A 25138-nucleotide genomic window follows, 5' to 3' on the forward strand; every position below is an offset into this window, starting at 1 on the left:
AATATGCACAGCCAGAGAGCAGGGCTAATAGAGAGGCCCAGCACAGGGCTTCAAGGATTAGGGATGCCTTGAGGGAAGAATTTGAGGCTGAAAGCCAACAGTAATGTTTGCTGCCTTGCATGGGAGTGAATTGCACTGCTTACACTGTTATTCTATTATCCATAATAATAATATGATTTGCAGTGCCTCTTTCTTTACTGGGCTAAGGTATCTTTCACTATCTGCTATAATAAAGACTGTTTTCAAAGCCAAGAATTGTTTTATTGAAAAGAAAAAAACTTCCTTGACAGACAGACAGACAGACACACAACATTTCATGAACACAAGAGGGCAGGGGTGTGGGTTGGTGAACTGTACAGTCACAAGTTTGCATATGCCCTGTCTGGATTGCTGTTTAATGAATCCTGCACTTCAGGGTGCATATACTGCATGGTGATGGGGGTTGAATGCAGAGGGTAAGGGTGGTGGTAGGTATCAGGGCTGGTTGGGGAACGTACAGGTGTTGGAGGCAGCTGGTGGTGGTAAGAGCCTGGATGCTGGGGAAAGGTGGTTTGAGCTGACATTGGGGCACAAGGCACAAAGGACGGGGCGGGTGGGGGAGTAGCACGGTAGTGCTCTGCTTGCATGGCAACGAGTGACTCTATAGACTCCGCTTGGCGCTCCAGGATGCTTAGCAGCCGCTCCGTGCTTTTCCTCTTGGCCACTGCATTTCTCTTGCGGGTCCTGCTTTCTTTCTCTCGCCACTCCTTCAATTCTTTTCTCTCTGTAGCAGAGTGCTGAAGAACAGTTTTCAGCATGTCCTCTTTGCTCTTTCGGGGATTTTTTCTCAAATTTTGAAGCCTCTGTGATGTTGAACATCTGGGCAGTCCAGTACTCAAGGTCACTGTAGACACAGAAATGACAACATTTAACACGGGCAGCATTGTATCCACTATCTCCAGACATGAATTGTTACACTGAGGAGTTCTCACTTGCAAGTTCTCACTTGCATTCTTTATCCCAAAAGGAAAACACAACAGAAGCCACGAAATGGTGAGTGAGGAGTGTTTACTTATATAGGGAGAAGAGGGGCTTGAGTGAGAGGGGAGCTGGTTGCTTCGGGTAATCTGGAGTGCTAGAGGGGTTGAGTGAAGATGCAGATGCAGGGGTGATCTTATCTCCCTATCTCTTCACTAAAGAGTCTCCCAACATTTTTCACAGGACTTAATCCTGGAAGATGTTTCCTACTGCGAGTCACTAGGGAACAGCGGGGGCTCTTTTAGAGCAATGTGGATTCCGCCCGGGACCCTATGCGCGTGCCTGTGTTCAGAAATGGTCCCCACTGGCCGAAGAGTGGCGCGGACGCGTCACCGTCACTGGGACAAGGGACACAGTGGCTCTGCCTATAAACCTGCGCAGGCATATTGCCCACGCTCTGGATGAAGCTTTTGCTGAGATAACTGAAGCAGATTACCGCGACGTGATAGATCACATCAACGGGCTATTCCACATCTAGACACTGCCATGCATGCATCCATAACCCCCCTTCCTCTCCAGAAACATTTCCACCCAGAAAATAAAAGCCGCCACCGGTACCCCGCTCCTCTGCGTGTCCTTCTGCAACTGCTGGCTGCTGCGATTGGGTACTTTCCTCCGGGCTTGAGAAGAGCTCCTGGCTGGATGCCTCCAGGGAATCTGCAGTTTCTTCCCCCATCCCAGGAGCTTCACTCGCGGTTTCCTCTCCCCGCAGCCTCCTCCTCCTCCTGTCCCCAGCCTGCTCAGAAGTGTCCATCGTTACCCTGGGATTGGCAGTGGGGTCACCCCAAGTATCTTGTCCATCTCCCTGTAAAAACGGCAGGTCGTGGGAGCAGCTCCGGATCGGCGATTACCCTCGCGGGCTTTGTAATAGGCACTCCGCAGCTCTTTAACTTTCACCCTGCATTGTAGTGCGTCCTGTTCATGGCCCCTATCCAGCATGGCCCTTGATATCTGCTCAAAGATATCGTAATTCCTACGGCCGGAGCGCAGCTGTGCCTGAACAGACGCCTCACCCCAAACACTGATGAGGTCCTGCACCACCTGTGCTCCATGCTGGGGCTCGTTTGCCGCGTGGAGGCATGGTTACCTGTAACCTGTAACTGATTAACTGATTGCACTCCACACCTGGCTGCAGCAAACAGGAAGGAGATTTTTAAATTTCCCGGGGCATTTAAAGGGCGGGTCACCTGAGGCAAGAGCAGTAGAGTGCAAACTGATGTGCAGAGTGGCTGAACAGGAATTCTGGGATAGCTCCTTATTCCCTGGAGGACAGGTAAAGCGCTGGTGAGTGTCCACACCTGCTGAGCAGCGCTGGTGTCACCAGCGCTGCACTCCTTATACCCCTGCCGGGATGGGTTTTCAGCCAGCGCTGCAACCAGGGAGTTGCAGCGCTGGTTGTGCCCTGCAAGTGTGGACGGGGTGTTAATTGCAGCGCTGGAAAGCCTCCACCAGTGCTGCAACTTGTAAGTGTAGCCAAGCCCTTTGTTTGGTGCTTTTATTTATATAAATTCAACCAGGAGCAGATTTTCAGGTAAAACCAATACTGGAAAGTGTGGTAAACTGAGAGAGGGACCAAACCAAAATTCAAAGTGATGTTGAGAGAATGAGAAATTCTACACTGGAGCAAATGTAGCCACCTATTGGACTGCTTACATGTATGGGCCCAGATATTGAAATGTATTTAGGTTCCTAAAAGCTACTGATTTCAGTGTGAGTTAGGAGCCTAAATACCTTTGAGGATCTTGTCCATGTAATTACAGCACATACCTGGTCAGCAGCTGATTGTGAGGTATGCTGCAGTCACATTGATGTCATAATAGTGCTTGCATAATCTGAACTGGCTATCCTGGCCATGACAGACTGAGAGGCCAGCTGCCTACCAGGACAGGAGCTCTTTGGAGAAAGGACTGGAGGAAGTGGTGAAAAAAGACTAAAACATGAATAATCTTGTGAGTGAACAGGAGGTAACTGAGAGAGGTAAGGGTCAGCCTTGTATTTTCTAGATCCAGTCTATTCACACACACATTCAGAAAGCCTAGGCATACAGATAGATTAGTTGTAATGTTCTCCATTTGTATGACCAGAACCTCAGCTGCTGTAAACCAGTGTTGCTCTGTTGTCTTCCTTGTAGCTGTGTTGATTTACACCAGTTGAGGACTTGGCCTACAGCCTGTGGACCTGGAAACTTTCCTGAGAATCTGAGTTTCTATTGAATGTTATGGGGGAGGTCTGACTAAGTAAAACTCTTAAAGCATGTGCTTAACTTTAGGTCTCTTTGTTGGCTTAGAGTTAAGCATGTGATTAGGATGCTGAATCAGGGTGTAGGTGCCTTAATGTGGATTTAGGTGCTTAAGTTTAGGCACCCAGTTTTGAAAATTTGGGCCATAAATTATTATTCTGTATGCTATCAAACCTCATCAATTGATAGTAAAGAGGGAAAGGAAGATTATTTTACATGGGGATCTACTTGAAAGGAACAAATTTTCTTCATTATGATTTCCTCCCAAACACACTGGGTCCTTCAGCACACAAACCTGGTCATCAGGAGAAAGGAAGAGAATTTACATGATTCCCAGGTTGTCTTCTCCTCACAGTGTTTGGGCACCTGCAGAATCTTTACTGGATAGTGAATTTAAGAGGCCAGCACCAATTCTACTATCAGTGGTAACCAGCCAAATCCTTTTATTAAATTTCAGGTGTTTATAATGAGGTTGTTTCCCTCCTGGCACACATGGATGACCAAGATAAGGACAGAATTGCCCTCAGGATTGCCTCTATAGCTAGAACCAAGCTGGCTAGTGTTGTGAGAGTTCTATTGGAGAAACTGCAACAGGATAAGGTAGGGCAGTTTCATGAAATTAAATCTGCTTTCCATGTGTCCACACCAAATTCTGCCTGACTTCCTGGGGGAATGCATGGGGGTAATTCAGTATAGAACTTGGCCTGGTGCACCAGCAGCATAATCTGTATTCACCCTTCTATCCTCATCATGCAAAATGCTGTTATTACAGATCAGGCTGATATAATGCTCTATAAAAAGAGCATTGTCTGTTTACACACAGTGGAGTACATGGGTTGTATATAGTAAAAGTACACTATAGGACCTGCAGTAATCTCTTCCAGTAATACTTTGCCCTTCTTTAGCATCTTCATCCAAAAATCTCAAAGCACTTACCTAACACTAGTGAATTAAGACTCACAGCACCCTTGTGAGAATGGTAAGCATGATCCCCATTTACAGATGATTTGTCACTGGGAATTAAGTTACTTGCTCAACACCACTTAGCAAGTTAATAAAAGAATGTGAATAAAACCCAAGTGAACTGACTCCCTGCTCTTATTCCTAACCAACACTCATGTCATCATAAGAAAGATTATTGAGATTATAGCACTGAAGGGACCTTATCTATATATTTTCCGGGGGGGGGGGCGGATTCTGCAACAAAAAAATAAAAATGATGCGCACAGTATTTTAACATTTCTGCAAATATACAATATAATTGCACCATTTCAAATTATTTATTTCAAAATCCCTGTCAGCAAGTATGTCTGTATCAATAGACAACAAAAAGGATTGAGGAAATCTTTTTTGACAAATAGATTCCTTACTATGCATATTAATACAGAACTCTGAGTAACAATTCACTTCAACTCACTACAGAGCCATATTTCTTGCACCCCTCATGGCTTGGTGGAGTCAGGGGTAATGGAGGAGCTGAGGGAGAGGGAGGTGAATTGCTGGGAAGGAGCCTGGGTGTGAACTTGGAGGGTTGCTGGGTATGGATGGGAAAGGTGTGGAACAGTTTTTGGGAGGGGCGGGAGGAATTGTTAGGAGCTCTCCCCATGCAGACCCTGGCTGACTCCTAACCTCTCCCATTCAGTAAGGCATCTGCCCCTGCCTCCATGTGTTCCTGCACCCCACTCAGATACCCACTCCCCATCCCAATGTGGCTCTATGCCCCACCCAACCATTCCCTGTCCCTGTGTAGCTCTGCACCTCCTCCCCATCACTATGTGGTTCTGAACCTCCTCCCCTTGTAACACTGGGTCTCCACTCCCATTCAGCCCCTGCCCCAGTCTGTCCTCCCCCACTAGCCCTTATGAGCAGAACCGAACTGCTTGTCTTGGCCTCCTAGTACTTTAATTATTTGAATTACTTGATTAATGATGAATCTCTTTTGGTTTTAAAGAATAAAATTATTGCCTAATCCAGAGCTACTTGTATTACATAGTGCTTATGTATTCATAAATTATCAGTGACAATTTTCAATTAAACAAATCCTCCTGACATTTAAAAATGAATGGAAGGAGCTTCTCCCCAGTGGAGCTGTGTGTTCTGATTGCAGTTTGCAGAAGCCTCCTTTTCAAGCAGCACCAATGGAATGTTTAGCCAATCGAGAGATCTGATTGGCTCTGAACATTCCAAAGGGCTTTATGACCTTGGGATGCAGGTCACCTAGATATAGAGACTCCCAGGAGACAGAGATGGTAAAGATCTATTGGATCATCCAGTCCATGTCCCTGCGAATGCAGAACCATTCCAAATGGCCATTTCCCACTGGTTTGGCCAAACTAATTTTAAAAGCCCCTAATGACTGAACTTCCGCTATTTTCCTAGGAAAACTATGTCATAACCTTATAGACCCGTCTCACAGGTGAGGCATTTTTCCTGTTATTAAAGTCTAAATTGTATGTCTTTTTTTAGTTTAATCCCATTACTCCTACTTTTACCTAAATGCAGTGATGAGCTGCCAAAATATTAACAACCGGTTCCCTCCTCCTCACCTCATGAGGGGGTCGTGCCCCCCCAGGGATCATGCCCCATCCAACCCCCCATGTTCCTTGACACCCCCCTGGGGCCCCTGACCCATCCCTGTCCTCTGACTGCCCCTTGCAGCCCCATCCAATCTCTCCTCTTATTCTTGATGGCCCCCTGGGACCCCTGCCCCATCCAACTACCCCTTCTCTCTGTCCCTGACTGCCCCAGCCACCTCATCCAACCCCTACTCCTTCCTGACTGCCCCCCGGGACCCTTGTCCCCATTCAATCCCCCTGTTCTCTGCCCTCTGACCACCCTGACCCCCCCACAACACACCGAACACTGCCTGCCTGCCCCCTTACCACACTGCCTGGGTCCGGGTCCACTCTGCCGGGACCTCGACCAGTGCCGTAGGGCCTGACTCCCCGGGCCGGAGCCGCCGGCACCGGGCGGAGCCGCGGCCCGACCGGCCAGGCCAGAGCCGCTGGCCGCACCGGGCCGAGCTGCGGGGCCCGACTTGCCGGGCCGGAGCCGCTCAGCCGGCACTGGGGCCGGAGCCGCGGGGCCCGACTCCCCGGGCCAGGCCAGAGCCGCTCGGCCGGCACCGGGGCCGGAGCTGCGGGGCCCGACTTGCCAGGCCGGAGCCGCTCAGCCGGCACCAGGGCCGGAGCCACGGGGCCCGACTTGCCGGGCCGAGCCGCCAGCCAGCACCGGGGCCAGAGCCGTGGGGCCCGACTTGCCGGGCCGGGCCGGAGCTGCTCAGCCGGCGCCGCTGGGCCCGACTCCCCGGGCCGGCGCCGCGGGGCCGGGGCTGCTCATCCGGCGCCGCTCGGCCGGCACCACGGGGCCCGACTCCCCAGCCTGGGCCGGGCCGGAGCCGCTCGGCCAGCACCGGGGCCGGAGCCGCGGGGCCCGACTCCCGGACCGGGCCGAGCCGGCCGGCACCGGGCCGGAGCCGCGGGCCCGACTCCCGGACCGGGCCGGAGCCGCTCGGCCGGCACCGGGGCCGGAGCCGCGGGGCCCGACTGCCCGGGCCGGGCTGGAGCCGCTCGGCCGGCACCGGGCCTGGAGCCGCAGGTCCCGACTCCCTGGGCCGGGCCAGGGCCGCTTGGCCGGCGCCAGGGCCGGAGCCGCGGGGCCCGACTCCCCAGGCCAGGGCCGCTCGGCTGGCGCCGGGGGGCCGCGGGGCTGGGGCCGCTCGGCCGGCGCCGGGGGGCTGCTCGGCCAGCGCGGGGGGGCCAGGGCCGGGCGGCCGGGGCTGGGGAGGCCAGGGCCGCGGTGCCTGACTCCCCGGGCCAGGCCGGAGCTGCGGGTCCCCAGCTGGGCCGGGTCCGAGCCGCTCAGCCGGGACCAGCCCCAGCCGGTGGTGCTTGGCTGGGGTGCTCGGCCAGGGCCAGGGGGAGCAGGACTGGGCCATGCACACACCGTCCCCCCCGCGCCCAGCTTACCTGCCTGCTGCATTTTTCAGGCTTCCCGCGAACATTTGATTCGCGGGAAGCAGGGGAAGGGGAGGAGAAGGAGGGTGGAGCATTCAGGGGAGAGAGTGAGGTGAGTTGGGTCCGGGCCGGGTGGACAGCTGCCCTAGCCTTTGTTAAATTTAAAAGCTTTTTAGAACCATTTGTCCTGGAACAACCGGTTCTTTCAGTCTGTCTTCAGAAGTAGAGGTCTGCTCAGGCCCAGTTTTGAAGCCCAACCCGAACTGGCCCCAAGCCCACTCACCTCACCTTGAGAGGGTTGAATCATTTTCCATCCTGGTCCCAACCCTTCCCCCCAAACCAGATATTGCCACTGCATCCTGCTCATGGAGCCGGCGCAGCGGCAACGATGTGCATCAATGGCTTCATCCTCTGACACTGCCCCCTGTTGTGCCGATCCCATGGGCTAAAGGAGGAGAGCCGACCTGACCTGAGCCCAAGAGCCAGTTGTTTTTTCATCCAACCTGACCCTGATGCCTGTAGTCAGGTCCCATAGGATTTGGGTCAGGTTGCAGGGCTCTATTCAGAAGTCAGTTCTGCCACCCCCCTGCATTCTTTTTTTGCTCTCCCATGAATTACTTCCAGTTTGTTGCTCTCTCTGGGAATGTGGTGCTAGAAAATGCAATAATCCAGATGCAGTCACACCTTAGATGAACAGAGAGGAACTGTCATCTTCCTGCTTTGTGCCATGATCCCTGTGTGGAAAAGACCCAACCCACATGGCTCTTTGTGGTAGCCGTCACCCCTTGCATATACACGTTGACTTGGTTTTTCACTGTCACCCCCAGGGCACTTGTTGCTTCCCACTTTTCTCCCTCCCATTATGTCAGTTACATCCTTTCCAGATGTGCTAGTTTGCAGTTTTCTGAAAGGAATCTTGTTCTCTGCTCAGGTTTTTAATTTCTCTGTGTCCCTCTTTATTTTTTTTCTGTCCCAGCTGATACTAAACTCCCCCATATTTAGTATCATCTGTGAATTTCTACACTGAAGGGCCTCATAAAAGACACCTTTAACTGTGCGACTGTCAATGTAGATCTAACTGCTGAGCTAATTTCTGCTAGGAGCTGTTGAGGACTTACTGCGGGAGTTGGGTATTTTGTAATTACACATTTACCAATTCTGTCTGGAATGACTAGAGCAAGGGCAAGGGGCTCCTTTTTATTGTTTGTTTTCAATAAATGAAACTCGAGAAGGGGGCAGTGAAGGAGGCTTCCTCTGGCTTTTTTCTCTGCAGGAAGATTAAAATATGTCAATTGTTCGGCTGCTTCTGAAGTGCTGCTAATATGGTGATTATGGAGGGCATGGCATGTTTTACACCAATTAAGTCAATGGAGTAGTTGTGTGAGCATGCTGGCTGAGGAGTCAGTATGGCCTAGGGGATAGGACTCTGGATAATGACTCACAAGATATGGATTCTCTTCCTGGCCACAGACCTGCTCTGTTATGATAAGACTTAGGCTAATCATTTCATGTTTGGATTGGAAGCTCTTTAGGGCAGGGGCTTATTTGTCAAATTACTGTGTGGTCATCAAGAAAAACTTTTCCGAATTTTTTTTTCTCTTTTCTGGTTTGTCCCCAGCAAAACAGAGTAGCCATCTACTATATCCTGGAGGAGGTATTACAGCAGGACACTGGGGGCCTAGAGATAAGGCTAGTGAAAAACATTGTAAGCCTAGCCTCAGACCAGATGAGAGAGACTCAGGTAAGTTAGTTCTCCTGAGCTACTAATCAAAGGATCCAAAGCTTTAACTAATTAAAACTCTCTTTTGGGGGGGGGGGTAAACTATATACTGAAATGAAAATGTATTCTTCTGTTAGAGGCCCACACCTTCCTCCAGACCAAAGCCCAGGTCCTAGACAGCACTTGTGCACATGCATAAGATGGGAAAACTCACATGTGAAAGTTACACATGTGCTTAAGTGCTTTGCAGGATCAGGACCCGAGACACATGATCTCAGACACGGAGACAGGCCTGTGGTTTCTTAATGAGCACGTCTTTCCCAAAGTCTACTAGGGATTTCATTTTTGATACTGATGTTATGTGGGAGGCGCTCTGATACTATAGGGATAAGTGGCAGTATAAAGCTCTAAGACAGACAGAATCTGAGCTATCTCCAAAAGCAGCAGCATTGGATTTAGAATCTAGTTTGGCAGCAGGAAAACCCATGGAAAAATCTCTCTCTTGTTCCAAAGGAAGTCAGCCTCCTTTTGGGGGACAGTTTATTCCAGGAAAGCTCTCTGAATATCTTGAAGCTGTCTGTGTCTCACTACCTCCTCAGGGAAGGGCAGGGCAAAATATCACGTGACTAAGGTGACCAGTCATCCACCCACAAGGAGCTAATAATGAATAGTCTAACTAAGCAGCTTGCAAGCAACTCGAAGGCTGAAAATTGTTTAGCCAAACGACTCAATGAATATTTATGACTAATGACTGTATCCGCAGAAAGTTGGGTGAGTTCATTCGGAACTTATGCACAGAAATAAGATCTTGACTCATATAAACAACTCTGGCTAGTGCAACCGGCTTCAGTTACTTCAGTCTTTCTCTTTTTTTTTTTTTGTTTTGTTTTGTTTTTTTTGTAGGAAGCAACAAATGAAGTAAAAGTGGCAGCTAGCAACACGTTAGTGACTCTGGCAAGCTGCTATTTTGATCATGTCATGTATGAGCTACACTGTCATCTGAAACCACCGAAGCTGCCTGAAGAGTTTATTTTAGTTACGCTGGCCAACCTGTCATCAGCCTATGGTATGGTAACTTCCATCTTTTGTTTCAAAGTTATCGTCTTTCATTTAAGGACAGGGGATTACTCTCTACCTAAAAATGTTGCAGCTAAACAGAGCTCTGCTTGAGTGTGTGCGTGCGTGTGTGGAGAGACAAAGGATTCACTGCTCTTGCTAGTTCTGGCTTCCAGATCATGAGCTGTCCAGACGGCAGTGGAAGCTCTAACTTCTGCCCCCAACTGAAGTTCCTTAAGGATGGGAATGAGTGGAAGATCAGGTCTAGTGGAGCTCTTCTCCACCCCACTTCCCATCCGGCCCCAGTGCTCTCTCTCCTTACGCTGGGAGTGAGTTGAGCATCGGTCACAGCTGTGCACTGGTGCAGGATTCCTCTCTTCAGGGTGAATCCCCCACTGGCTTTCAATGGCTCCTTTAAAGCCAGTCTGCTCTGCTTACGCAGCGCAAAATGACCCAGGAGCCCATAGTATCCTGCCCCTCAGTGTTTCTAAGTGTGTTCTAAGAAGGCGGAGAACAGCCGATTATCTATCTTCCTTCTCTTCTGCCTTTCTCTGCAGCACGTAAGTGTATCCCTTTTGTGAGAGTGACCCTGAACACCATGTTCTCCATGCTGGAGTTCGTCAAGGACGGCAGGCGGAGACAAGCATTTTGCGGTGGTAAGTGCCAGCACTTACTGCAGGTGCCCCAAATGGATATTTAGGGGGTCTTGGTACAGATTGGAGTGACTGACCAAGTTTGCAAACATGCCCTGAACTGTGCTCCCTGCCCTGGATTGCACCAGGTGCTGCGTTCCTTGGCTCCCGCAGCACTCAGTGAAGTTGGGAGTGCTCCTCACTTTGCAGGAGGCACTGAGCATTTGTAAGTTCAAGCCCTTTATGACTCATGGATATAATTTAAAATAAACAGACACAAAGGCTGAAGCTGCCCATCTGCCAGCAGTCTCCTGGGGGAGGAGGTGAAGGGAACAGATTTCAATACTGTACATTTAAAAATCCCATTTCCCACTCCTTCACCCATTCTCTCCTCTTAGTTTCTTTATCATCATCTCCTTTCACCCTCTTTCTCTGTCTTCTCTTCCTCTCCACTTCTCTCTTCCTTTGCTTTTCAGGTGATGCTCAGTAAGGGGTTAATCCTGTGCCTTTGAGGTAAATGGGAATTTTGCCATCGACTTCATAGACAACAGGATTGGGCCCTAATTCTTCTTAGCAAGGACACTAGATACACCTACCTTTAGGGCAAAGTGCTCCCCACTACCCTCAAATCCCAGTAAAGCCAATGGCAGTTAGGGGCACTGAACAGCTTTCAGACAGACTGTAACTCGAGATAAAATCATCCAGTGTTAGAGTTAAATAAACAATAACTGCAGAGGACACGAGTCGTTTAGAGGAGAGCTTGCTGAAATATTTTGATTTTTAATTATGTTTTCCATAATTTTTTCCCCAAATTTGATGAAAAACAAATGTGAAAAATGTCAGTGACAAGTCTGATCAGGAAGTGTGCATCCAGTGTTTCTGAGTATCTAAAGAGGTGGCTGGATTTTTTTGATTTTTGAAAAATAGAAATGATTTTTAAACTTTGCAATTTTGAAAGAAAAAATCACCATCAGTAAAGATTTGTAATTTAATTTAAACTGTATTTTCAAGCAGCTCTAATTAAGAGGTAACAAGGAAGGGAGAAAAAATTGTCTTCAGATGCTGGTAATTGAAAAAAGATTGAGAGATCTGCAAATTAAAAAGCCTTTTGAGAAACAAGTCACGGAATGGGGGGAAGAGAAATAGCTCAAAATTGATGTTGGATTTCAGCGTCTAGTCCTGAACAGAGCAGTAGCTGCCATGGAATTGTAGTAAACTTTTGGCCTGGGTGTCTTCATGGATAAAGCAACTTCTCCTCGTTACTAATGTGTCCTTTTCACATTGCCTGTCTTCTCTCCGTCCATGCAGTTCTGGAACAATGGTCAAGGGCAGTACGTCTCTTTTTGGCTAACTGGGAAAAGTGCTCATTCCCCAAAGTGGGCCAATTGCGACTCTGCAATCATTTTCTTCCCGTCTACACTCATGTGACCAGCAACTGGCTGACCTGTGAGGAGCCGGAGGTGAGAATTGCTGGTTCTCTAAACCTTTAGCAGAAATTGTAACCTTAAATTCTATGTGTCTGACACTCATTGTGATGATGGCATTTAGTGGTAGGTCCTTTTGGATGGAACAGAGTGTCATGTAAAACATCTAAAACCCAAACATTTATAATGTCACCACATCATGGAAATTCTGTCAGTACACAGTGTACATGGATTCTAGTTTTATGCACCTAACGTGCAGATAAACACGGGATAGTGGCTTAAATTAATTCCTCCATTCAGCCCCAGGGGAGTTCCAGCAGAGATGAGTTGGCCTAGAATGCATACTAATCTGGGGAATATTTTACCTGGTATAGTTGTGAGGTGCATTAGGATATAATCCTGAAACCAACCCTACGAGTCCCGGTTCTTTACCAGGAAATATTGAGATAGGCCCATTCCTAGAGTGGAACAAGGGAAGTTGCAGGCATTGGAAGTAGAAAAGGTGTGCCCATTGGATGATACTGAATGAATTAGTAGGAACATAAATTCTGTGTCTCATCTATGCAGCTCAAGCAGGCTATCATCAAAGCCCTTGGTCCCATGATGAGCCTCCTGCTACACAAAGAGGAGTATCAAGATCAGATATTTGAACACCTCTCATGGCTCCTTGAGCAATATAATGAAAACACTGATGTTTTTCACGTCACCAAGGTGAGGTACCACTCCTTAAGGTAACTGTCTATGTGTGTGCATGTATGAACTGCACAAGGAATTTGCTGCCAGTGGGGTTTCCTGGTTGAGACAGTGACTTGTTAGAAAATAAATATCCACACGAGTTCTGGGTTTATACACATGGTGAGCCAGGCAAGAAGATTTGTAGGTAAATGCCTCTTATGAAAAGCATCCTCTGTTTCCTGGGGAGGATGATAAGGAGATAAAAAACAAAACACCTGCCCCCCTCCCCAACAAGATCCTCCCTCATGATTTCCCAGTACATCCTGTCAACTCTGCGTCTCTCTTTTAGTTCATAAGCTCCTCAGAGCATGGTCTGCCATATGTTGTCTCTGGTCAGTACCAAGCCAATGGTCAATGGCTGAAAATTAATACTAAGAAGGCTTGAGGGTGATTGCTTTGGATTATGGAACTAGATGGATCTAAAAGCATTGCCTGTCTATTTCACCTCCCGTTCTATGCAGTGCTGTTGTAGCCATGTTGGTCCCAACAGCGCCAAGGTGGGTGAGATAATCTAATTAAAGATATTGTCTCACTCCCCTTCTCTCTCTATTTCATCTACCCTGAGTACCACATGAGCAAGAAGTAAGGGGCCATATTCTGTCTTCAGTGCGGCTACACTGTTGTAAATGAACTCACGAGACAGCTATAACTTCTTGGTAGTGATATTTACTCACCATCTCTGTTGGTTGAAGCTTTCTGGTACAGAGTATGTGGTCACTTTTGGGGTTGAAATACCCATGATTTGGAGGGAACCAACGCATGATGGACTTGTTTGATAGCATCAGAGCACTACAGAACTGCTTCAATATAGTAAAATCTGTAGATGGCATCAGAGACATTCTGGAAGCTTGAAGCAGCAAAGGAGAAAAGTGTTTAGATGCAGGAAGAATTCGATTGTCACCTTTTTTATCAATAACCTGGCAGAGGACATAAAAACATCTCTGATAAAGTTGGGAGATGAGATAAAAATTGGGAAGTGGTAAAAAATGGAGAGGACAGATTCACAGAGATCTAGATCACTTGGTAAACTGGGTGCAAACAAAGGTGCATTTAAATATGGCTGAATGTAAATGTGAGCATCTAGGCACAAAGAATTTAGGCCATACATACATGATGGAGGATGCTGTCCTGGGAAGCAGTGACTCTGAAAAAGATTGTGGGGATCATGATGAATAATCAGCTGAACACGAGCTCATGCTGTGGCCAAAAAAGCTGAAAAGCATAAAAAGGGGAATCTCAAGGAGGAGTACAGTGGTTATTTTACCTGTAAATCTGGCACTTGTGTGACAACTGTTGGAATACAGTGTCCAGTTCTAGTGCCCACAGCTCAAAAAGGGTGTGGATAAATTGGAGAGGAGATTGAGAGAAGAGCCACAGTGATTAAAGGATTAGAAAACATGCCTTACAGTGGTAGAATCAAGGAACTCAATCTATTTAGTTTAACAAACAGAAAGTAAAAGGGTGCGTGATTGGGTTTACCTACCCCACATTGGTTCAACATGGGTTAATTATACTTTATGGGTCAAGGAGGCCATGGCCCCTCATCTCTGCTGGGCATGCTTCAGCTGGAACCAGGATATAAAAGAGAGCCACTCAGCTCAGTCTGGGCTGGCTGCCGAAGAGAGCAGAGGTGCATTCAGGAGCGGTGCCAGGGTTTTTGGTGCCCTAGGCGCAGGGCCGGCTCTACCCATTTCGCCGCCGGTCCCACGTTTCCGGTGGACCTCCCGCAGGTGTGCCTGCAGATGCTCCACTGGAGCCGCGGGACCAGCGGACCCTCTGCAGCACGCCTACGGGAGGTCCACCAGAGCCGCCTGCCGCCCTCCTGGCGAAATGCTGCCCCCCCACCCCAAATCCTGGCGCCCTAGGCGACTGCCTAGCTCGCCTAAATGGAAGCGCCGGCCCTGGGTACATTGCAGGCTCCTGCAGAGAAACTGCCAGTGCTCCAGGATTCAGAGGCCAGCCAGACTGTGGCTGCAACCGACCCCCAACCGCCCAATGCCAGAGATGGAGGAGAGACCACAGAATCCCTGAGTGGGAAGTAGCCTAGGTAGACTAAGCACTGATCCAGTTGAGGCACCGGGCTTTGACTTGGCATGTTTTGGAAGGATCCCCGCTGATTTGGTGGCAGATACCTCTGCGGCAAGACTGGGCCCTGGGCTGGGACCTGTGGAATACGTAGGACCCAATGGAGAAGGGCTGGCCACTAGGCAACACTTCCCTGCTGCAAAAGGTGGTTCTAATGACTCTGGCCACTAGGCCGCATTGCTCTGCTGCCAAGGGTGGTTCCATTGACTTTGGCCACTAGGCCGCACTGCCATACCTAGAAGGGGAGCCCTACAGACTCAGGCTGTTGGGCCGTGGACCCTTACTGAAGGGCTGCTGCGCTGATCCCAACCATTAGGCTATGCTGCCCTAGGAGTCAGGACTGCTGCGGTGGCTAGGGAGACTAGGCCAGCTGGGCCGCCCTAGATCTACTTCAGTTCCTCCACAACCTGGTACCACCTGACGGGGTGGACCTATCCTGTGACAGGGTGACTTCATGACAGTCTATAATATCTTACATGAGGGAGTCATGTTTTATAACGGGCTCTTCAGTCTAGCAGAGAAAGGTGTAACTTGATCCAATGGCTAGAAACTGAAGCAAGACATATTCAGACTGGAAATTGGGCATCCATTTTTAATGGTGAGATAATTAACCATTAGAACCATTTACCAAGGGCCGAGGCAGATTCTCCCTCACTGACCGTTTTAAAATCAAGATTGGGATGTTTTTCTAAAAACTCTGCTCTGGGAATTATTCTGGGCAAGGTCTGTGGCCTGTGTTATACCGGTGGTCAGACTAGATGATGGCAATAATCCATTCCGGCCTTGGAATCCACGAATCCCCTGAATCTGCTTCACTACATATTGCTCCTGTGTGTGCCACCATCTGACTTTCACCCTCTGTTGCAGAGTCTGAGCCAGCTCTTGGAGGTCTCTGGTGAATATAAGATCCCTCTCCCTGACGGGAAGTTTCAAGCCATCTGCAGTGCTCTGCACAACCAGGTGAGGGGTGGTTTTGCTTGGATCCCTTGAGCTTAGGCACAGCAGATCTGAAGCATATTAACAATCAAAATCTATGGAATGATAGTGCAGAGCCTGGGGACTGCCTCATGCCTTACTGATTTCTGCAGGCTCAAGAGTAAGCAGGTAGAGGTCTCATTTTCTTGGCTAATATCCAGCTCAGTTTGTAAAGCAATTCTACCATAAGCCGATTATCAGGGGGAGTCAGAGTTGCACAGTAAACACTGTGGCTGTGTCTTGATTCGATGAGCTCTGCTGCTCAAAACACTTTAGCTTCTCTCATCTAATGTCTTGGACATTGTGTTTGATTCTTGCTGTGCGTTCAGTACCATCCACCTGGGGTTCAGACCTCTAGTTGGACAAGTAGGAAGTGGAAGCTTAGAAATTAATTGAATGTTTTCTTTTCAATTGCTTCTGATTAGTTTTAATTTGACCATTTCCCTTCTTCCCACAGATTTGTTCTCAAGCTAGGCCACTCAGCATGGAAAATCACATAGAGCTGGTCCATTGTATAGTTCAACTAGGTAAGGAGAAGAGACTCTTGAGTTACACAGTAGTTTCCTTGTAACTTCCTTACCTTTGTAAGGTCTGGTAACAATAAGAGTTCTGTCATCAGTGAGGACGTGATTTCTTCCCTTGCAGCCCGTTCTTCTCCGGAGGATCTGATAGCATTTCTGAACTCGCAGCTGAAGATTAAGAATGAGGCTGTTCGTGTGACCTCTTTGAAGCTGCTCAGAGCTATTGTTGATGCTGACTGTAAGTAACACAGGAGCAACTGTGCCAGCTGCCCTCTTGGCTGACATGCTGAGGGTTGAGTTGGGGGCGTCCAGAGCAGGGCCGGCTTTAGGAAGTGCGGGGCCTGATTTGTGGGGCTTGTACTCACCGGGCGGTGCCCTGAGACTTCGGCTGCACTTCGGCGGCGGGTCCTTCACTCGCTCTGAGTCTTCTGTGGAACTTCAGCAGTGGGTCCTTCACGTGCTGCCGAAGACCCGGAGCGAGTGAAGGACCCGCCGCTGAAGTGCGGCCGAAGACCCATAGCGCTGCTGGGTGAGTAAAAATTTAAAAGGCCACTGGGCGCGGGGTCCTGTCAGGCACGGGGCCCGATTCAGGAGAATCAGGGGAATCGGCCAGGGGCGGCGAGTTCTATGGGCCCGTGGGGCCCAGGCCCCACCAATAATCCAGGAGCTGGGCTCAGCCCCACCAATGTTTGGGCCCCAGGCCGTGTGCTGGGGGTCCCCCCTTTGCAACACCCGGGGCTCTTACTCACCGCAGCGGCTGCGGCAGCTCCCGGGAGGGGCCTCAGGAGCGACTGGACTCCCAGCCCATTGGCTGGGAGCCCCAGCCAATGGGAGCTGCCGGGGGCGGTGCCGGAGCTGCCTGGCCGCGCCTCCACAGCAGGGAGGGGGAGCGAGCCACAGGCAGCGTCTGAGCCCTGGGCAGCCATTGTGAGCAGCAGCCAGACACAGACGGTGAGCTGTGGGGGCGGGCGGGCAGGCAGGCAGGCACACGTTGGTGGGGACAAACACACACAGCCAGGGGGTTGGGGGACAGACACACACGGGGGGGGGGGGACGGACAGACAGACACAGCCTGTGAGATTTGGGGGCAGCCAGACACACACACACAAAGCCGGGGAGGGGGGGTTGGTGGGGACAAACTCACACAGCTTGGGGGTTGTGGGACAGACACACACAGCGGGGAGCAGACAGACAGACACAGCCAGGGTGGGGGGGGTGGTGGGGACAAACAGATGGACACAGCCGGGGGAGATGTGGGGACAGACAGACGGACACAGCTGGGAGGTTGTGGGGACAGACAGACGGACACAGCCAGGGGAGATGTGGGGACAGACACACACAGCGGGGAGCAGACAGACAGACACAGCCGGGGTGGGGGGGTTGGTGGGGACAAACAGATGGACACAGCCGGGGGAGATGTGGGGACAGACAGATGGACACAGCCGGGGGAGATGTGGGGACAGACAGATGGAGCCGTGGGCGGGGAAAGGAGCAGCAATGGGCACCCCGGGGCTGGTATAAAATACACAGGATGGGGCTTCCTGAGGGGACTATAGCAACACCCCCCGCAGAGCAGACCCAGGTTGCAGCTGGCTCTGCCCATCACAGCCCCCTGCCCCACAGAGACCCACACAACCCTCTGCCCCCTCAAGAGACTCCCAATGACCCCTGTGCCCCTGTCACTCCTCTCCAGAGAGCCCTCCCCTTTGTGCCAGCCCACTCCCCTCCCCCCCTGCCTCCCCTCCTCCAAAGCTCCCTACAATCTCCCCTTTTGCCTTCCGCCCCCCAGCCCAGCCCATTCCATTGGCCGGGAGGCTCCCAGTCTAGTAGCTAGCAGGGCCCATGGGAGCTGCACCTGAGGCAGGGGCAGCCCCATCCCCAGTGAGGCTATGGTGAGGGGTGGCAGCAGGGGAGGCCATACGTGATGGCAACCTCCCCCCTCGGTACCCACCATAGGGGAGCCAAGTGGGCCTTCTGGACCTGAGAGGGACCCTAGGAGCATGTGCAGTGAACTGCGGGGGAGAGGAGGGGTCCCTCCCCTGGAGCTTGCTGCTGCCAGGGAGGGTGGAGCGGAGTCCTCTTTGGCCCTAGCCCTGGGGCAGCCTGTCTGCACCCCAAGTTCCTTATCCCTAGCCCTGCCCCAGAGTCCTCACCTGACCGGAAAAACGCAACTTAAATTTGGTGGTCAGTTTAGAGTATCATAGAATATCAGGGTTGGAAGGGGCCTCAGGAGGTCATAAGGTCTAACCCCCTGCTCAAAGCAGGACCAATTCCCAACTAAATCATCCCAGCCAGGGCTTTGTCAAGCCGGGCCTTAAAAACCTCTAAGGAAGGAGATTCCACCACCTCCCTAGGTAACCCATTCCAGTGTTTCACCACTCTCCTAGTGAAAAAGTTTCTCTTAATATCCAACCTAAACCTCCCCCACTGCAACTTGAGATCATTACTCCTTGTTCTGTCCTCTGCTACCACTGAGAACAGTCTAGATCCATCCTCTTTGTAACCCCCTATCAGGTAGTTGAAAGCAGCTATCAAATCCTCCCTTATTCTTCTCTTCTGCAGACTAAACCATCCCAGTTCCCTCTGCCTCTCCTCAGAAGTCATGTGCTCCAGCCCCCTAATCATTTTTGTTGCCCTCCACTGGATTTTCCAATTTTTCCACATCCTTCTTGCAATGTGGGGCCCAAAACTGCACGTAGTACTCTAGATGAGGCCTCACCAATGTTGAATAGAGGAGAATGATCATGTCCCTCGATCTGCTGGCAATGCCCCTACTTATACAGCCCAAAATGATGTTAGCCTTCTTGACAAAGGCCAGAGGAGGGAGTGTTAGTGCCTGTGTGGACTTCTGAGAAGTGCATGGGGTGGAAGGAGATGCTGGGATGCTCTGGAACCACTCCTTCAAAGCCAGTCAGGACTCTGGGGGAGCCTCCTCTCTGAGCAGACTGTCTCCAGGGCAAGAAGCTTACACCTTCCTGGGTCTGACCTCAGAGCATTCAGCATGCCCTTCCACACCATGCACTTTCCGCAGTGAGTCCGCCCAGGCGGGGTCCTGGGGCAGCCAGAGGTCCCTGCACCCCAACTCGGCAGTCAGATGTGACTCTCAGCCAGACTGTAAAACAGAAGGTTTATTAGATGATGGGAACACAGTTTAAACAGAGCTTGTTGGTACAGAAAAGAGAACCCCTCGGTCAGGTCCATCTTGCGGGGTGGGGAGCCCAGAACCAAGTTCTGAGTCTCTCCCCATTTCCCCAGCCAGCTCCAAACTGACACTCCCTCCTCTGGCCTCTGTCTCTCTTCCGGACAAGGAGGCCACCTGATCTCTTTGTCCCCAACACCTTCAGTTGGCATCTTGCAGGGGAAACTGAGGCACCCACACAGTATTCAGAGAAAATATTAAGAACATTCCCACTTCATCACAACAGGTACAACAAAATATAATACTGTATATTGAAGTAGGCAAGTGCTGCTTCTGACTTTCCACTTTTAATTGACCCTTGTAATCTTGTGGCGCTGACGCGTTGTAGCTTCATTTTACATCGGCTTACAGGGCGGGAGCGGGGGGGGCACCACCATTTTGGGCCCCACCAAAAATTATACAAACCTGCCGCCTATGGAATCGGCCTAAAGCCAGTCCTGATCCAAAGCTAAAAGCATGAGCTACTATAAATTGAGCTAAAGAACCAAGGCTTTGTAGGCCCGGCAGGGCTGTAACAGACTCATCACCTCTGCAAATGGGGCACAGAATCTCTATAACACACAGTCACCAGTGGTCTGGATATCCATTAAGGGGCAAAATGCTGCCCTAAGTTACCCCCCTATGGCCACACAGAAATCAACAGGTTCAACTAAGTGCTGAATGTAGCCCAAAATATTTTTCAACTTCAGATACAGAAGTTGACTTGGGGCTAATGCACATTAACAATAATCAAAAATAAAATAATACCCCTGACTCGATAATCGTCAGTATTAGACACTATAGACTAGATTCTGAGTTCTGTTATACTGTGTAAACACAGATTGACCTCAGTCTATCTAATTCTTTTATACTATTTCCATCATGGCAGCATGATGGCACTATTTATAGAACTGGAATTACTTTAGATTTACACTAGTGTAACTGAGACCAGAGTCTGGTCCTATGTTTTCCCCATTGATTGTGTGTATGAGAGAAGCTTGGGACTATTCTTAAATAGGGCCTTTTGAAATCCAGGATTCATTCCAATGTGGAAAGTGAGTGTGTGGAACAAAAGTACTGTACACCTCTCCTTATCTTTCAGTGCCCGAGACAAGACCAAAAAAGTGTCTGATTGTGAAGGCAGTGAAATCCACTTTCAGTGATCAGAATGCTACGGTAGGATTATGTGTGGAGCAGTGAAATATTTCAATTTTTTTTTCAATGATATGGGATGAATGGACATCTGGGTGGAGCTTTCATTCAGATCCAGAGGAGAGACTGCAGACTAGAGAAGGCATGTCATTCTCCTGCCTGTGTTTAAATGGATCCATGTTTGTAAGCCAAGGAGATCAAATCAAAAGCATAAGGACTCTCATATCCTATCTCCTATCTCAGGCAGAAGGGATAACAATAACTCATGTGTGTCATCTCTACCCTTGCAGGTGAGGAAGGCAGTTCTTCATTTCATCCAGAGGCTGCTCAGCTTACAAAGTGTGGAGAACTGTGCAGCTTGGGACATGGTAGCACATGTTTTCACGGAGTTCAGTGTGTCCACCAGCAAACTGGTAAGGAGACTTCTTAACACTTAAGACTCGGTCCTACCATTCTTGCATGCTGACTGCTCCCCTTGCCTTCAGTGGGAGTTTTGACTCAAGGACAACTGGACTGAAGGATTAGAGCCAGAATCTGATCAGTTATATTGGTGTAAAGTCAAGGTAACTCCACTGACTTCAGTGGCGTTACTCTGGATTTATACTAGTGTAACAGATCAGACTCTCACACTGGGTATTTACATCTAACAGAGTCATCTAGGTTCCTCAACCCTCTGATGAGTCATTCTGAAAACACCATTTTTCAGTGAAATGTTCTAGTACAAGGAAGCACATCTCTTTGTTTTCAATAGACTCTCCAGAGAACATAATGATGCCCAATTCTGTGACTGTTGAAGCAAACATAAACTATCAGCAAAACACCGAGGTTATGCAGGTTGCATCACAGACTGTCAAGAGCCTGGAAAAGCTTGCTGCATATTTCCCTCACTACATGCTCTAATCTACATGTACTAGTTTAAAAATATCTTCAATCCGTATTTCTATCCATGGACACAGCCAGGGGCTCCAGACACTTTGTGCTCCATGAGTGGATCCATGATCTGTATTAACATAAACAGTTCAACTTTACAGTAAGTTGTTGAAGATCTTAGCTCTGCCTGGCCCCTTTTCTACAAAGTTGGAGCTTGTGGCAATACTCTCCAAGGGCCTTTTTTTCACACACACGCACACCCCCCACCCTCATCTTAAGGAAGGCTGCTTTTTCTTCTCGGGCCAGTTTTGCTCTCCTTTACACTGAAATCAGTAGAGTCAATCAATATTTAGTCCGGTGTAAGTAAGAGCAGAATTAGGCCCGTTGATAGAATCACACTCACTACACACGAAATGACCAAGCTGGTTGGGGCATCAGAAAAAACAGAGTGGACCCCCCTGGTTCTGCATATTGATTTCCACTGGGCGGAGTCTGAATGTTTTTCCTCAGAGATAAAAAGATGAAACAGTTTTTCAAATTTAAAGAAAATTAACTCTGTTGGGGAAACTCTTTTTTGTGTTCAGTGAATCATTCCCTTCACTTTAGGGTTTTCCTAAGCCTGGGATCTGACCCACCAGTTCGGAGTTTCCATTATTCTCTTCCCTTCAGATGGCTGTGCACTTCCAGTGCAATATAAAAGCAGGCATAGGTCAATGTTCAAGATGGCTTTGTAAGAGAAGGACACTGATTCTCTAGCCAGTGTCTTGCTACTAGCTAATAAGTTCTATAGAGCTGTCTCACAGCAGGGTACAACACTTCTCACCCAGGCTATTCTGGAAGAAAACACGATCCAAACCCTGTGCACTGACATCCTGCAATGTCTGGACACCTCGGTCACTGGAATGACCCAAGTAAGTGACCTGTTGCTACTGCTTCTTGAAATAGGGACGTTCTTCCTTACCTGCCTTGTACCTCCCCACAAGGAAGCTTTTTGCGCAGTCAGCATAATGGAGGACCAGCATGTCAAATTCATGTCAGGGATGTGACCCCTTCATCATGGAGTAAGTGGTTCACATTAGAGAAAAGATAGAAAGCAACTGAACTGGAAGGAATTATGTTGCAGAGATCTTCTCTTCATTCTTTCCACTGTCTGAGTGCAACTGCCCCTTAGGTCCCCCATGAATACTTCTGACATTTAGATTTGCTGATCCTGGATTTGAACAGATGCTGGGGCTGGGACTGTGCCTTATATAGGTCTGTAAAGTTCTGGGTGAGTTGATGGTGCCATCTAAATAGCTCCATAGTGCTCTAATGCAGGGAAAGAGGATTCATCTCTGGGTGAAAGCCAAATTGTTCACCAAAGAAGGCCGTGTATTTAAAAGACAGAGTGAGGGGGCACCGGACAGGTGGAGTGAGATGATGGGGAGAGAGAGAGATGAGGTGATAGGTAAGGGAAGGGTCAGAGATGAATAAAAGGAGAAGCTACATGAGAGGGAGGGATTCCGACAGCAGGATATTGGAGGTGGGGGAATGGAAATAGCTGCATACTGAACAGTCTCTCTCTTCTCTGCAGGTGTTATGGCCAAGGCTTCTCGAATATGTGGTGCCAGCTCAATACACTGGTACTTTGAAGCCTCTCTGCAGATGCCTTAGGGAGCTGGCTGAGAAAAAGCAGCAGGAAGGAGAAGAAGCTGCTTGCCTCGACTACAGTGGACCAGGTTTATAACAGAAACTCTTTCATTTATGCTCTCCAGGCACACTACGCAATGAACAGGTTCAGGCTGCTCCAGTTCTCTCATCTGCAATGAGAAGGCTAAAATGAGGGATGGTCTTGTGATTACAACATGGCCATGGGAGGGAGCTAGGAAATGTGGGTTCTGTTCCCAGCTTGCCACCAAAATTCTGATGTGACCTTGGGGAAATCACTTGATCTTTCTCTCTCAGCTTCCCCACTTGTGAAATGAAGGAGTAATTAATGCCAACCTCATAGAGGTGCTGTGAGGCGGAATTCATTCATATCTGTAAAGCATTTTGAGAAGCTCAGACTGAAAGCACTATGGAAATGCAAATTATGATCAGCTGCATTCAACATTGGTGGGCACGTTGGAAACGGCTAGGTGAATAACATCAGCAGGACTCTCTGAAAGTCTGGCAGAATTAATGATATTCTCTTTCTTTCCCTAGTGAAACTCCCTACACCCCAGGGGCTGCTGGCACGACTCCTGGTGAGTAGACCATGAGAACAGGTTTTCTGCGGAATGTGAAGTGGGACAGTTAACTATAAAAATGGGTTTTCTAGCTAGATGCTTGTAGACAGGCTGAGGAATGTGTATGATTGGATCTCTCTATCTCTGCCCTCTCCTGAGACACACTGTTCTGCATCTTCATACTAGCTGGAATGCTTTCTTCTTCAGGAAGACACTGCAGTAGAATCAACAACTCTATTGTATGGTCTCCACAATGAGAGAGTCTGAACTATTCCCTCCTTCAGGAACACACTGGTATTGTGCTGACCAAACTGAGCCTGTTCTTTCTCTCTCACTGACAGGTAGTGGCCTCATCCCCTTATGCAGGAGAAGGACACGGATGTGCTGCCTTGAAGTTACTACAGGCCCTGCACCAAAATATCCATGTAGCAGTGGGTGAGATGTGGGTAGTAAAGATCCCATCTCTGCTGCAGTACATTGAAGGTAAAGTGCTAGTTAGGAGGAGTGCGGTCCATGGAGCATAGAAGGGAAGCCAGAAAATGCAGCTTCGTATCGACATGTGTTGTGCCATTCCTGTTGCAGTATGTGGGAACAGTGGGGAATTGGAATTGGGCTTCTAGGCCCTCACTTTTCCTTCATCTGGATAACTGTGAACCACTGGGGTAAATCTAGAGTTAAACCACTGAAGCCAATTCAGTCCGGGCAGAATCAGGCCAGGAAGGTTTCAGCTGAATGGAAATTTTACAGCAGTTCCCCCCACACCTTTGCTAGGTTAATGTTTGGGAAGGTGAATTACGTGTGAAGCTGGAGGTTAGTGAAATATTTTGGGGTTCCATATATAGTCTGATTTTGCAAACTGAATGTTTCTGAAAATTAAACCCCATGTTTACTTTCAAGGGTGATTCAATTAAAAAACCCAGAGTTTTCCTTTTTGTAAGGAAACCTGAGCCATAAAAGCTAGGTTGGCCACGTAGGTGCCCATGTAGACTCTAGGTATTGTGGGCCTAATAATGTCTTTCAGCAATTTTACAGTGGTATGAATCTATTGACCTCCTCAGTCAGTGTAGGCTGCGTCTACACTATGGGGTAATGCCAGCAGAGCGCCAATGCCATGGCTGTGCCATTGTAGTCTCTGTGGAGTATGACAGACCCTACGTGGAGCCCAAACCCGATATGTTTCTGGTGAAGGTCGGACCCCACAATGTTCAAGTGGGTTTGATAGTCAAAAAAAGATTTTAAAAATGAGCTGTATCTTCCCTAGTTGTTGTTGCTGTACAGAGTCCTCAGTACTGCCTTGTGCCGACATTAAAGAAGGGTAGGTTAGAGCTGGACATTCAGAAACAGGGCCAGATTCTCAGCTGATGTAAATCA

The 25138-nt window shown here is 49.1% G+C and overlaps 2 protein-coding genes across 2 annotated transcripts; both read left to right on the forward strand.

Annotated features, from left to right (window-relative positions):
* The first annotated feature begins 2855 nt into the window (after positions 1–2855).
* Positions 2856–15854, forward strand: LOC120380708 (maestro heat-like repeat-containing protein family member 2A). Its single transcript, XM_039498655.1, has 8 exons — positions 2856–2994; positions 3714–3856; positions 8831–8953; positions 9836–9998; positions 10546–10644; positions 11929–12080; positions 12612–12755; positions 15732–15854. The coding sequence occupies exons 1-8, from the start codon at positions 2955–2957 to the stop codon at positions 15852–15854; spliced, it is 987 nt and encodes a 328-aa protein (XP_039354589.1). The 5' UTR covers positions 2856–2954.
* Positions 15855–16302: 448 nt separating this feature from the next.
* On the forward strand, positions 16303–24423 carry LOC120381255 (maestro heat-like repeat-containing protein family member 2A). The gene is made up of 8 exons (XM_039499430.1): positions 16303–16366; positions 16485–16598; positions 20641–20714; positions 20981–21103; positions 22388–22471; positions 23134–23278; positions 23745–23785; positions 24109–24423. Exons 1-8 carry the CDS (start codon positions 16324–16326, stop codon positions 24289–24291), a joined length of 807 nt encoding a protein of 268 aa, XP_039355364.1. The 5' UTR covers positions 16303–16323; the 3' UTR covers positions 24292–24423.
* Positions 24424–25138: the final 715 nt, after the last annotated feature.

Source organism: Mauremys reevesii, linkage group 13 (assembly GCF_016161935.1).
Source record: "Mauremys reevesii isolate NIE-2019 linkage group 13, ASM1616193v1, whole genome shotgun sequence".
NCBI lineage: Eukaryota > Metazoa > Chordata > Testudines > Geoemydidae > Mauremys > Mauremys reevesii.